Source organism: Aptenodytes forsteri, unplaced genomic scaffold (genome assembly GCF_000699145.1).
Source record: "Aptenodytes forsteri isolate BGI_AS27 unplaced genomic scaffold, ASM69914v1 Scaffold137, whole genome shotgun sequence".
Taxonomy (NCBI): Eukaryota; Metazoa; Chordata; class Aves; order Sphenisciformes; family Spheniscidae; genus Aptenodytes; species Aptenodytes forsteri.
The window spans coordinates 6095175-6109675 of record NW_008796221.1 but is presented as its reverse complement, the minus strand read 5'-3'; the positions used below and the strand labels follow the sequence as shown (position 1 = coordinate 6109675).

At 37.3% G+C, this 14501-nt stretch overlaps 1 protein-coding gene across 1 annotated transcript in view; it reads right to left on the bottom strand.

The window, feature by feature from the left end:
- The window catches only part of RSBN1L (round spermatid basic protein 1 like), a gene marked incomplete at its 5' end in the record, with an annotated part of 56513 nt that overhangs the window by 21923 nt on the left and 20089 nt on the right, over positions 1 to 14501 (bottom strand). Inside the window, 1 exon segment of the mRNA XM_019474580.1 lies at positions 5445 to 6088. Coding sequence (XP_019330125.1) covers positions 5445 to 6088 — 644 coding nt within the window.

Sequence of the window (14501 nt, the reverse complement as noted above, 5' to 3'; positions counted from 1 at the left end):
TGAAAAAGAGGGGGGGGGGTGGTGTGTGTTATACTTTGGGGAACTTGCATAACAGCAAACAGTTGCTAAAAACTGTTAAAACTTTTTAATAACTAACCAAACAGTCAGAAAGCTTAAAAGCAAGGAGTAAATTCTATTGAAAACAAAATTCTACTGAAACAGAACTGAAGAGACACATAGTTCCAATATAAAGAATTCTTTCCAGAACACAGGAAAATACAATATATGGAAATAGACACTGTACTAATCTTTATTGATAAGAAAATGAAACACTACCCAATTATTTCAGATTTTCTTTGAAGAAAAATGTATTTTCAGCAATTCCCTTCAAGTACTAGAAGAACAAATATTTTCAAGCAGGATTTCACAAATTAGAAAAGGAATAAACAGCAAAAACCTCTCTGCAAAAGATAAACTTTTAAGAGCTAAACGAGGACAGCAAAGAGAAGATAATATTAAAAGGGGCTAAAAGAGAACTGGAATGAAAAGCTCTGTGTCCAGAACTTTAAGTGAGGACAAGCACTCGTTTGAAAAGTCACAACACAAATATGAACTATCATTACTACTGCATTTTTTCCTCTAAAATATTTGTGTTACTCTTTATACTACCTGAATATCCAGTGTCCATCACAGTTAACATAGGCAACATGGAATAAGTTACTTCAGACTGGGGGAAAAAACACCAACAAAAATTATTTCTCTGAAGATGCAAACTGCCTGCTGCTATGGAATGGGGCTGGCTGTGTAGTCCCACACTCAACCTTATGCTACCTTTGGCATAGTAAACTAATATAATTTGCTAACTCAGTAATAAAACAAATCACTCGGGAGTAGTGAGGTGAAGTTTTCTGCTGGATTAACAAAACAAACTGGCTCAGCAGTTCAAGAAGCACCACAGCTTGGCACAAGAACACACAACTGGGAGGAAAGAAGCAAGGAGAACACTCTTTTAGCAGCAACAGGTGCTAGACTGACTCTGACAATTTGTCTAACTGCACACTCAGCAGTGTAAAATACAAGTGACTCTTCCTAAACTGAATAGGCTTATTTATGAGTATCCTCACATACCCTACAGTATGAAGGCAGTAAGCTAACAAGAAACAAAGCTTTAATAAATCAATGAGAACTCAAACACACAAAACAGATTCTTCAGAGCTGGAAGAGGATAAGCATACAGTCTTGAACAAATAGGTGTCAAGAGAAGCAAGACACAGAAGAGTTAGAGACCATTTAGCCTAGTTTCAATTTCCAGAAAAAACAGTTAGCTAGATACTCCTGTCTTAACCACCTAGAAAATAAGATGGTAAAAGCTAATAAATATGGACATGTCAAAAAAAAAATCAAGTCAAACTAACCTTTCTTTCTATGACAGGATAGGCTTTTTCAGAGGACCAGTACACACCTTGACATTTGCATTATGTTCTCAAAACTGCTACAGAAACATGGTCTAGTAACAGCGAACAGTGGGCAGTTTTAATTTGACTGTGTTCACATAACTATCAATACAAAAGGACCAATTTTGTGGCACACAGCAAGGATCTTTCCTTTGAACACAATGTATGTTTATGAAACCTGCAGGTACCACAAAGCTGCAAGCCTACTACAGGAAAAGATCAAAACTAACAATATCTTTGATAAACTGGAGAAGGGATCTGAATACACAGGATATAATTCAATTTAAATAAAAGCAAAGAACTACCCTCAGATATATCTAATTAACTGCATAAACATGAAAAGGGGAGTGACTTACTTAGCAGGAGCTGCTGCTAAGATCACAAACTGCTCTGAAAAAGATAGGAATAGATAACAAAGAGCTACAATTTGCAAGACACTGGAAGCAATCTTCTCATACTCCGTGACAACAATACACCAGGCAGACACTGTCCATTTTCAGTACTGATTATTTACAGTCTTTGAAATCCTCATAAGAGCCTGACAAGATTCATAGCTATCAGGTAACTGATGCAGCTGTTGCCATCTACAAAAATGGAGCCCAGGGATGTACCTACAGCAGACAGTTTTCCACTGCCTGAAAGAGTGACTTACTGGCTACAAGGACACCCAGACTAATTCCATTTTGCCCAATTATAGAAACAGTCTGACTAAGCCTTACAGTCAGTTCACAGAAACAGAGCTGTTCTATTAAGCTAAAAAATTTTAGTAATTAAGGAGTACTTAAACATAGGCCCAAGCTAGGTGATGAAAAACTCCCCAGTTCCTCTCCCTGCAAAATTTAAAAGCTAATTTTCGTAAGACAGAACCAGTCCCAAACTCCTCTCTCCTATGCCTGCTGTAACTATTCTCACAAGCTTCTGCCCACTTCTAGTCTCATAACAAGTGAAACTGTATTACTTCTGTCTGACACAGGTATATTGGGAAGCTGAGAGGAGTTCATTTTCAATTCTACAATTGTGAAAACTAAGTAAATTACTTGAGAGATGCAGACTTTCCAGGTAGACTTCGGGAGACTACAACAGTTTTGATCTTGCCAACAGAATTTATATTGTGGAATCTGCCTCTTACCACAGAACTCAGTGACTTGAAAATATGCATTACTTGAAACCAAAAAAACTCATCTGCCACAAAACAGGAGGTGGAAGATTATTGAGTAGTACTGAAAGAATCAACTTGAGAAATAAAAACTCTGATTTCAGGCTTAGGTCATCCCTCCTTTTCTGTTATTTTTGTAATGCTTTTTTAGATCTTTTTAAATACTTAATGTTTGTCAGACTGATTACATGTGCTACAATGAGTTCTCAAAAACAACCAAAGAAACTCAGGTACTAAAGTGAGCCTCATTTCAGTGTTTTAGTTAAAATTAGCAAAGCAATACCCAAGTTTCTTAAGGCCAAAGAAGGTTGAGATAGTTTTATCAAGTCTGCTTTGAGTATCTAAGTTCCTACTCAGACATCAGAAAACGACTCACCTCTCAACTGAGACTATCCAACAACTGCTAGACATTGCTCAGGCAGCTCAGGACAACCAGGAATACAGTAGCACAGAGCTTTTGCAATATAGGAACAGAAAACTACATTTAAAATTTCACTGAAATATACTGCAACAGCACATTAGAATCCCTTTAAAAGATTCACAAAGAACTCAACCAGACAGAAGAATATTATCAGTCTCCACAAAACATAACAAGTTATGCAATCATTTAGTACCTTTTATAAAGGAAGGTAGAGGCAGAAAAAGGGAGGTAACTGATACTAATGAATCAGAAATTTACACACACACAAAAAAAATACAGCTGAAGGTTAAAACCACAACATTCACAACTCTCAGATTCAAAAAGGTCCTGTCATATCCCTGGAGGATGAGCACTCTGACACTATCACTATGACTACTGGACTCTCATACTCCTTCCTAGACATCTTTGATACTGGGCCCAGTCAGAAAGGAAAATACGAAGCTAACAAAACGCTTCAACTGCAGCAGATCACCAAAGTAAGACAAAATAAACAGCCAGAATAACATAAAAAATAATGAAATAAGGAAAAATAGAATCAATAGCTAGGCAACCAAGATACTGACTTAAATATTCCAGGAAATAGTCATGCTGCGCAGAAGATTATATGAGTAAGTCTGGTGTACACCTGTGTATATTATCTATACACACTACACCCTTTATGTTAGCAAAAATACAAGGAGCCAAGCGTTTTCTGTCAAGCAACCAAACTCTGACAAGTGATAAAATGCTAAGAAAACTAACTGAAAACTGAGAGAAAACAAAGGAAAAGAAGATACCAGAACTAGACTTCCAGCCAAGTAAAATATAGGTTAGAAGACAGACTATGAAGTTGACCAGTTGAACACTATAATAATACAGTTTGGCTTCTTTCATCTACTACATTCTCCCTCTGTTCCTCCTTTCACTTACAGAAAAATGGGAAATTGTGATCTCAACCCCAATGACCACACGACTGATTTAACTACAGACATTGATGATACCATTGCAATACCAAGTTAATCCATCCTTTTAGTAAAATAATTCCATTATAATTCACAAAAATAAAATTTAGGCTTTTCTTAACTATTTCTTTAGGGCAGATACTGCACACAGCTATGCTTGCACTAATGCTGCCCGAGACAACAGGTTGGACTTAAAAGAACATACTTACAAGGACAGATCCAGCTTTTTTTATATAAAATGACCCAAGACAGAACAGCTTTGGGTAGCTGCCCATAATATGTTCTGTGATTTTTACTATTAAAGTAATGATTCAGGTTACATACTAAGAAAAAAAATAGTGAATGTATTCACAGGATATTCACATTCCATGGCAGTAGATGTTTTCTTAACCAGCACTGCAAATGTTCTCTTGCAGCAACATTTCAGCTCTGCATATCCTTGTGCATAACACACACCTGAAATTTGTCAATAAATACAAGTGTTCCATGCAAATGTTTATGTAGTTGAATGAAAAAAAAAAGGCATGTTTTTCGTCAAAAAGATGACAGTATAACTTACACTTGAACTCTTCATAATTGTCTAAAAAGTGAAGACTAAAATAGTCTAAAGGTGTTCCATACAACAACTAAATTCACAAAAAGGGAGTTAAACAGGCAATTATGAGCTAAAGTTGATATACTGAAAAACAGGATTGAGTTTCTTCATAAATTGTTTCAGAATATCTGTATGGGCTTTACATAATACCCTCATCACCAAGGTAGCAATCTAAGAAAGTTAGAATCCCGCCCCCCCCCCCCCCCGAACTTAAGACCTGAAATAAATAATTTATACACAACAGTAATCTAGCAAGTTAATAAATAGCAGAGGTGATGTTTAATCAGTAGCTGCTGTTAAGAGAGTATACAGTAATTGCTCTTCAGAAAATAAAAAAAGAAAATAAAAGATTCAAAAGCTGCCTGCCATTTTGCCACATAATTTAACAGCTTTCAAGAGAATACAGTTAATGGGGGGAAATGCGAAAATGTAAGGATCAAATTAGTAGCTACGTTAACCACCATTAAGTTCTCCTTTAAGGATGGATTTAGAAGCCTCAAGCTACAAATGCAACTAATTTACTGTGCCCTACACACGTTTTATGTATAATATTGTTCTATGTATTAAAGCATTTCAGTTTTATGAAGAAGTTCATACAGACAAACTACAGTTCAAATGCCCAGATAGCCGCAGCTAAATCATTTTCACCCTCCAAAACTCAGTTAAGCTTCAGCTACAGAAACAAATCCAAAGAAACCTACATACGCACACATGCATGCAAACACTTCCCCTCCCCCATAAAATCCAACTTTATGTCTGAGTTAATAGGCTCCTTATCTTTATTATTGCAGAACTAAATTACTTAAAGAATTCCCTTGTTTCTAGTCTTCTGTCATCCACACAGCACAGCTAATAGTAACTGTATTCCAAAAAAACCCATTCACAATTGTTTGAAACCATTATATGACTTTAGAAAGTAAAATGTATAACCTCTTACCTGAGCATGAAAATTTGACATAGTCGTTGTCTCTATATCTTTCTTTCCCAAAATCTCCATTTTCACTGGTGAATTGGGAAAATTAAACGAAAAGTAGTCTAAAAAGTCAGGTAAATAAGTAGCTGCCCCATGAACAATACCCATTACATAGTAAGCTGCACAGTTTTCATTTTCACTAAAAACCAGACCCACAAACTCTTCTGCAAATCTCTCCATCTCCACAGGAGATAAGTGGGAGAGTTCATTACTGTAGGCATGGATAACTGATGCACCTCCATTAGGCTGGTGCTCAATATGAATCAGCTGTTTGAACTCCAATGTGTCCAACCTTTTGAGTTTATTTTGAACCCGTGGCTCCTTTAACGAGACAAATGGAAACTCACTGTTCTCTGGTATCTTGGACTCACAGTCCTTCTTGGGATCCATATTTTTCCCATTGAAATCCTTAAGATGATCATCTATGATGCCTTTGGCTTCCTGATCCTCAATATCAGAAACCAATCCTGAGCAGATGGTCTGAATGGACTTGCTGTACATTTTTGGACGCTTCCTCTTCTCGTTCTCTTTATGTTTCTTTTTCTTTTTCTTCTTAACTTTTTTAATCTGTAGCTCTTCTGCATTGGTTTTTGGTTTCTCCTTCCCACCTGTTGAGAGGAAAAAAAGATCTCTTAAGTATCTTCATATACAAAATACGTATTTAAAGATCAGGATTCAAAGTTACCAAAACCCTCACCATGGCACACAAAGACCAGAGATCAATACCAACGGTCACAACGTGTATCTTATTGAAAATGAGTAGTAAGAGACACCTGCCATGTTCACATTATGACTGACAAATAAAAGCTGGGGTGGGAGGGGGCAGAAGTAACAAAAAAAAAAAGTTTCTCAAGGCTGTTTTCATGATGAGTCACAATCCTTAATCATACCCTTTAACTGGTCATCAGCAATTACTATACCAGAAAGTTCAGAGACATTATACAACAGCTGTCAAACATTGCCAAACAAGGGGTTTATAAACAGTCAATGAATATCAACCATCATCAGCAAGCTGTTCACAAGATGCCACTGCCAGAACCTACCTTGCCAGATGGCTTTACATGGTCATTCTTCCAGAACTAAATAAACTTTGTTGAAATACATGTGGAAACATCTAAAAACTGACCCTATACTTTAAAAAAAAAAAAAAAAAAAAAAAAAACAACCCCCCCGCCAAAACCCAAAACCTCACAAAACAAAAACTAGCTTCAAGTTTATATAATATGCAAGCTGAACTGAAAACAAACTGTAATGGCCTAAAGCCAAAAAGTACTCATTTGGGGATAATGTGTTCAAGTGATTCCCAAGGTAAACATTCTCCCTTGTTTTAAAGTGTTTTTCTTCAAGTGCTTTTGGGTTTGTTTTTTGGGGTTTTTTTTCAAGTAATAAACACAGTAGCAAAAAAAAAAAAAACTTCTGTCACTACAATGCCCTGAAGTCTAGCAGTTGAAATCACTTCATGATTTGATAAATCAAATTAGTGGGCATGTTACAGCGCAAAATTATATTCACAACAAGCGATTCAAGATCAGCAGGTTCAGACACAGAAGTTAGAAGTTTACTTAGAAATTGTGTATTTCATTGCAACACTAATCTCAAATTCACAAGAGTTAAGTTAGCCAGTCTCTGCTACCATGCTGTAGGAGACTATTTTCAGTTTGCAATCCTCAGCCCAAGCAATTCACAAGAGCCCTTAAAAAAAAATCACAACAGTTGGTGCACAGAATGACACATTCTTGCTGATAATTAAGAGGTTCGGATATGGAAGGTGCAGATACTGGAAAGGAGAACAAGCAATTAAGACACTTGCCTCTGAGCCCTCTTGAGCTTTGTGACAGCAGCTACATACCTCTGGGATTTCTGAAGTGGAGGCAGGCGAGCTAGTTATCTCTCTAGCTTCTATTTTCTCATCTTGTAGGGGTGGGATGAAGTGCCCTGAGGTCACTCATTTCTTACTTAGCCCAAACAAGGAAGTGGGCTCTAGGATTTCTTAACCTAATCCACACAGTTAAGAGCTACAAAGACTCCCTTCACTCTAAATCAGATTTAACATAGCATACGCTATGAGCACAATTTCACTTTTAGCTTACAAAGTTCAACTGCCAAAAGGCACAGTATCCTCATGAAAATCTGTCCTTTCATTAGGCTAAATTTAATGTAAAACCAGAGTGGGCCTCTGCAACAGGACTGCTTCATCTGGTAGATGCAATATTCCCCACTTCTTTGTTAACATCTTCCTTCTGCCACAAAAGTCTTTACACCTAGTGGGCATGGAAAGACCAGAAGGAGCAGCAACATGTGTACAACCAACTACCTCAACCTTAGAGGAGTCCTGAAAATAGTTCATTGAGGGTGCCAGGGTACTTGAGTGAAATGTCATCACCTGACAAAAATCACCTACTCCCACATTCTGGGGTATTGTAATGGTGTCATTATGGCACCAGTTCCATTTGGGGGGAAATGAAAACAAAGAAATTGTTTATGACAGTGAGAAGTTCCATATTATAGGCATAGAAATCTCAATCCAAACCTCAAAATACAGAATAGACAATTTTTACCCTCCTCCTGACTGCAGGAATACACAACTAGAGAGCATCCAAGAGTCTACAGGTATTTCAAACTCCTAAAAATGCTTTAACTTACCATTTCAAAACTTGTTTCACTCTGAACATGAAGATTTGTTGCTATACTGACTGATATAATAAAGTAAAACATTTCCAGATATTATATTAATTTGAATATAGAAAATATGGAATTATAGCACTGAATGCTGCAGCAAGGTAAGGCGGGGGAAGCAGGGTTACCTGTCAACCCACTTCACTTGTTCTCAAATGGAGCTCAGATTTTTGTAGGAACTAGACACTCAGATCTGGGACTTCATGCATGGCAGGGAAAGGATGGAAATTTATATTCATTGGGGTACAACGAGCAGTAAACTGGCAACAAATACAACAACTTCTAAGTTTAAAGCAAGAAGCTATTTGCTATGGCAACAGCCAAATTGCACTCTCATACTTTAGCGTATCTATAATCACTAAAGAATACCTTAAGACTGAAGATCAGTATCTGTAAGTCCTTGCTGAACATCCAGCTATTAAATTAATCCATTATTACTAGTTGAAATGTAAAGTACAGATTCATACCCATCTTTTATGTACCTGTGCAAAACTACCTCAAAAATTGTTGACTTCCATTTCTACAGTATGAGAAGGAAGATTATCTGAGTTCCCCTTTCAATCTGTCCCATTCCCTGCCTTTGATTATATCTTCCAAGAAGTTTTACTGACTAACAATCAGTTTTGTTTCACTCCTCCTGTAATATGTGGTGGCTGGTTTTTTAATCCATCACTTCATGTATTTCACAGATGCAGCTATAAAAAAAAAAAATCTAGAAAAACCCCACCAACCACCCACCACTTTTAAGGTTACAAAACTACTAAACTACAAAACAGGCTTCCTAGAGAGGTGGTTGATGCCCCAAGCCTGTCAGTGTTTGAGAGGCATTTGGACAATGCCCTTAATAACATGCTTTAGCTTTTGGTCAGCCCTGAACTGGTCAGGCAGCTAGACTAGATGATCGCTGTAGGCCCCTTCCAGCTGAAATATGATGTTCTATTCTAATCATCAGTAAACAGCACTCAAAAGAGCAAAGCCATAGTCTCAAAAGCAGTGGTGCTTTTAACACAGAAACAACAAAAAAAAAAACCCAATGTAACATACACAACTGAAATCAGATAGACAGAATGTAAATCAGTGTCAAATTATGTGAAGTTCACATAAACATATCCAAAAAGGTTTGTACTCAAAGCCAGTTGTAAAAATATGTTTTAGTTAACTTGGTATACACCTACGTAAGTACTCAAACACTTCTTAAGAGGGATTACACAAAGACATTTTTAAAGTGAAGAACATTTATTATTCTCTATGTTTGTTTTCACACCATCTCCATGAAACCTTCAGAAGGGAAAAAAGCTCTTAACCACAGGATAAAAATAATTCTTTTTCTGGTATCCAGCACAGTCCTCCTTCCGTCTTGAAAAGAAATTTTCTGTTCAGCTTTAAATACAAATATTTTAATAATACAGACTGGTTTTACTTTTGATCACAGACTACAAGGGTTATGTCATTTACACATATATCAAGTAAAGTTCATCAGTACACGCTTTCCCAAATCATGAGAAGTTGCAAAAATGGCACGTGCAATTTGGAACCAAATAAATATTTGCTAGCAGCCTCTCATTTCCGAACACAACTCTCTTCTCTTCCACAGAACTTTTTAGATCTCTATATACCAAAAAGGATAGAACTGAGGCCATTTTTAATTCTGAAACACCTGGAAACCAAGAGAGCAACAATCACTGAAGGAACAAAAGGCTGTATAACAAAAAAACACCACAAGATCTACAATGGGAAGTAGCAGAGACCCCTGAACTGCTACTTGCAACTGGGAGGAGAGACAGAAAAATCAAAATGGGGAGTGTCTATCCTTGGGAGACAAAATATGAATCCCTTCTTTAAGGGTCTGAGCTACTGATGCCACTGGAGAGGAAAAAAGCCTTAAAACATGGAAGTCATAAGAGAAAGAGGTTTCACCACAAGATCTACAATGGGAAGTAGCAGAGACCCCTGAACTGCTACTTGCAACTGGGAGGAGAGACAGAAAAATCAAAATGGGGAGTGTCTATCCTTGGGAGACAAAATATGAATCCCTTCTTTAAGGGTCTGAGCTACTGATGCCACTGGAGAGGAAAAAAGCCTTAAAACATGGAAGTCATAAGAGAAAGAGGTTTCCAAATGGGATTTTTTTTTTTTTTTTTTTAAACTTTACTAGGCCACACTTCACGTGGCAGCTTGTAATGATGTTTGATTAAGATGATTTTATAATTAACTTCCTAATTATTACTTTTACACTTTCCTTACAAACGAACTATGCTGAGTACTGTAAGATGTCATTCTGCTCGTATCTCACAAAAGCCTTTTATCACCATTGTATTAATGTGCGTTTAATTAAAAGTAACAATGATGCAGATGATTGCTGTGAAAGTTCCCAATGAGAGCGGATATATGATCCGTTTCACTGGAATCACACATTTCCCCGTACTCTTTTCTCGCACTGGTGAGATTGATCGCTTCTGTTGCTTAAATCCACATATTCAGAAGGGTCTATTCCTCTCTTTTTTTTTTTTTTTTTTTAAAAACTGTACTAGAATTAAAGACTTCAAAAAAACCCAAACATACCAACAAGAGTAAAACTTAGTTCTCTAAATGCACTTCAAGCAGAAATGGAAAGGTAATGACTTCAAAAACATATGAGTAGTTTTGAGCCGTTTTCAAATTCACACAAGCTTATGCTACTGCATACACAAGACAAATTCTGTCAAGAACTCTACTTCATTTTCATACTGGCAGCAAATGATGTACTTCGGGAAAAAAAATTTTAGGTATTTCAGACACTATTTCATAGAGAAAATGATATTTATATTATAATATTAAATTGAATGCTGAAAGAGTGGAAAAAAATGTTAAACCCGTAATTATTTGTTCGGCCTTCAAATGTGGCTATATGATACAGCTGAGCAATCTAAGAGCTTATTGCCATAGATGGGTGAAGTCCAACTCCCCACTCTCCTCTGTCACTGCTCCTGGCACACAGTCCTACACCATTCCTGGTACTGACTGATGCTCATCTGATTGCACAGTAAATTAACTTAATGGCTCAGCAGAAAACTGTTCACTTTGCTGCTAGATTAGTGAACAGAATTGGTTCACAACATTGTCAGACAGGAACTAGAGCAGAGAGACCACCGATAGCAGGCAGTGAGGAGTAGCAGAACCCACCCCTCATCAGTGGCAGCAAACCACTTGATCTGCTTAGCTACACTGCCCACCACACCTTCATCTGTCCATCCCGAGCACTGAACAAGGCTGAATTTTTAAGGGTAAAAAAAAAAATCCCCCCGGCTGCACACAACACTACCATAACACATATGTGAGATAGGACCAAGTTCCTAGCAAACCTTAATAGAAAGTTTCCTAACCCAAAAGCTTGAACTTTTAAATTTAATGTTCAAGTCACCTTTTTAAAGGTAATGTTCTAGTACATTTAACTGTAATATGGATCAGACTACAATTTCTTCCCTGCCCTTTATTACAGGAAGTGTGGGTGGTGCTGTACAGTGCTTGTTCCCAATACTGCTTTGACATCAACGTATGCCCAACTTTAGAGTATTTGTGTTCAATTATTTTAGCATACAGCCAACGTTTTCCTGAGGAATACAAACAAAACAGAAAACTGATTTCTAGAAGTAGTATTTCTCAGAGCTTGAATAGAATTTCACAGAATGAGGAGGAGGCACGTTTCTAGCCTAAGGCTTCTGCTCTGCTGAATTTCAAATATCCACTCTGAAGTAGGTGTTTAAAGCTGATGAGAAGTTGCAAAGACTTCAATAGCAAAAGGAATTAGTTTATGAAATACTGGGGTTGTTATCAGCAATGCCCAATGAATTATTTTCATCTTATTCTTTTGTGTTAGCTGTACAGAGGAACAGAAACACACTCCATTCAGTCACTCCTCTGCTGCATATATCAAAATACTTTAAAGCAAAATGCGCTGCTTCTTCCAAAACCAATAATGCTGCTTTGACACTTGGCTAACAGACACCAAAAAAAGAACAGCTGCCTTCAATGCGTCCATAGGGCAGTAATCAAGTTGCATCACAGCAGACATACAGAATTCGGTGAATACATAAGCAAGCAATCCAAAAGGCTAAATAAAGATCCAAACACTGTAAGACTTGAGATATCCAAACTAGCTTTGTTTTAAGCAAGATTTGGCAGCAGCAGTGCAGTGCTTGATGCAAGCTAATTTACTTCACCTCTCAAGTAGTTACTACTGAGGTACATACTCACAACCCAAAACTTTCAAGACAGGTGTTTCAGAGAGACTTCACCAGCAATCACAATAAAAGGTGCATACATACACACAAACACACACCTGCTGGAATCTAATTTCAGCCCAGACAGCCATTTTGAAGTGCATGGCATCTTCTGTCTGTAGGTGTTCCGAGATGCATTTATACAAGCACAGCTACTGAAACACTTAAAAAAAAAACAAAAAACTTTTTCCACTGCATGATTCAGAAACACGAGACAGAAGTAAGAATTTTCATTTGTATTAAAAAAGTCTTTTAGTTAAGGTAAGTCAGAGAACTGCTTTGGGACTCCAAGAATGAGGAATAACAGGGGCCAGGGGTGGGGAGAAAAAACCCTCAGTACCCATAGACGTTTACAGGAACTCCCCTTGATCAGACATTAAAAAGCAGACTGAGCTCACACTTTACTGGAGTGTAAGAGACCAAAGAACAGCAAAATTTTAATTTTGCTACTGCTCTTATTTGGCTAGCAATATCTGCACGAGGATGGAGTTAGAAAACTTGCACTGTATTTTTAAAGAAGTTAGAAGAATGGAAATCTGTGTTCATTGTGTTCATGCATGCACATACTCAGCAATAAAAGAACTACCTCTAAACAACTTTTAACCATCTTCTAGGCAAGTCAGGCCTTACATACCACAAATACTTCTGCCACTGCTTACATCTACATGATAGGTAGATCTTTCAAGGTAACTCGGTGAATTTACTTCTTGTGGTGCCACAATATCCGTCAGTCACAGCACAGGACCTATTACTAAGGACTGAGATTCAGAACTGTTCTAATTTTATGCAAATAATCCAATGCTCTGTTATTACAAGATGATATGTACTTGCAATTTAAATTGATGCTAGACAGCTTGAACTCAAGTGTGAGCTTTTATAAGAAGAAAACTCAGAAGTTACCTGAAGTTTATGTTGTGTTTTGTCCATGAGATCGTTTGATCTGAAATTTTATGTAAGCAAGAGGCCACAAAGCTTTTATTTCTTTCAGTTGTTTCAACTAGAGCAGTGTTTCTCAACTTGGAGGTCACAGCCCCCAAAATTATTAGGGGGGGAACTTTAGATGTTTCAAAAAACACATTAATAACAACGCTAAATTGTTTTTTTCCCACAGTTTCCTAGCTGACAGCTAGTAGCAGGAAGGGACAAACATTTTTAACTGCAGCCAGTAATTAAAGTCAGTTTTCACTTCCCCGCTTTAGGAGAACTCAGTCAACAAAATTTAATAGAGCTGAGGAGTACTTGATGGGGGGTAGAAGCCCAGAGGAAAGAACATCAATGCAGAGAAGCCTGAACAGGGACCACATTTCCTAGATTTTTCAGCTGAACAGAAGGACTGGAACACAGCATCTTACTCCTCATTCTATGGCACATGAAGTCACAGCAATATCAACCATCTGCAGGTATACTACTTGTTCTGCAGTGAGGGGTCAGCCTGGCTATTCCTGTCATCAGCTACAAAACGTTATTTAAGTCTTTGGCTTGGTCCTGTACCAACTATCTCCTACTGCAGTACTACAAGACGTTCTGCCTAGTACTCTCCAGTAAGGGGATAGGTAAGAAGTAACTTCCAATTAACAATCTTCACTTTCTTCCCATAGTCCCACGAGGCCAGACACATGACAAGCATTTTCTAGCATTCCCACTGCAATTCAAACTAAAACTACTGACATATTAGATTTATGATGACTTAGCTCTGCTAAAGCTCTTCAGGCTGAGTCTTTAAATAGCCAACACAAAAATCCCAGTTCAAACCACAGAAGCGTCCCCCTGGATCTGCCAATGAGTTTAAAGTTCATAACCACAAACAACTAAAAAATAGCTTAGAACAGGAGCAGCCAAGATGCCAGTCACCAACTAGTAAATAAATAAAATATGCAGCCCTAGAGAGTACGAGTGTTCTTGGATGCACTGCTACTTACAGTAGCAAAAAAAAAATCAAAACAAAATATTAAAAAACCCAAAAAACAAAACACACACCCAGCATAAGAAAAAACATGAGAAGCCTTGTTTTTTCTCATGGTTGTACTAGCCAGATAAGTTAAATAAGTGACAGAATTTTATATTTGATTTTAACATATCATGTATG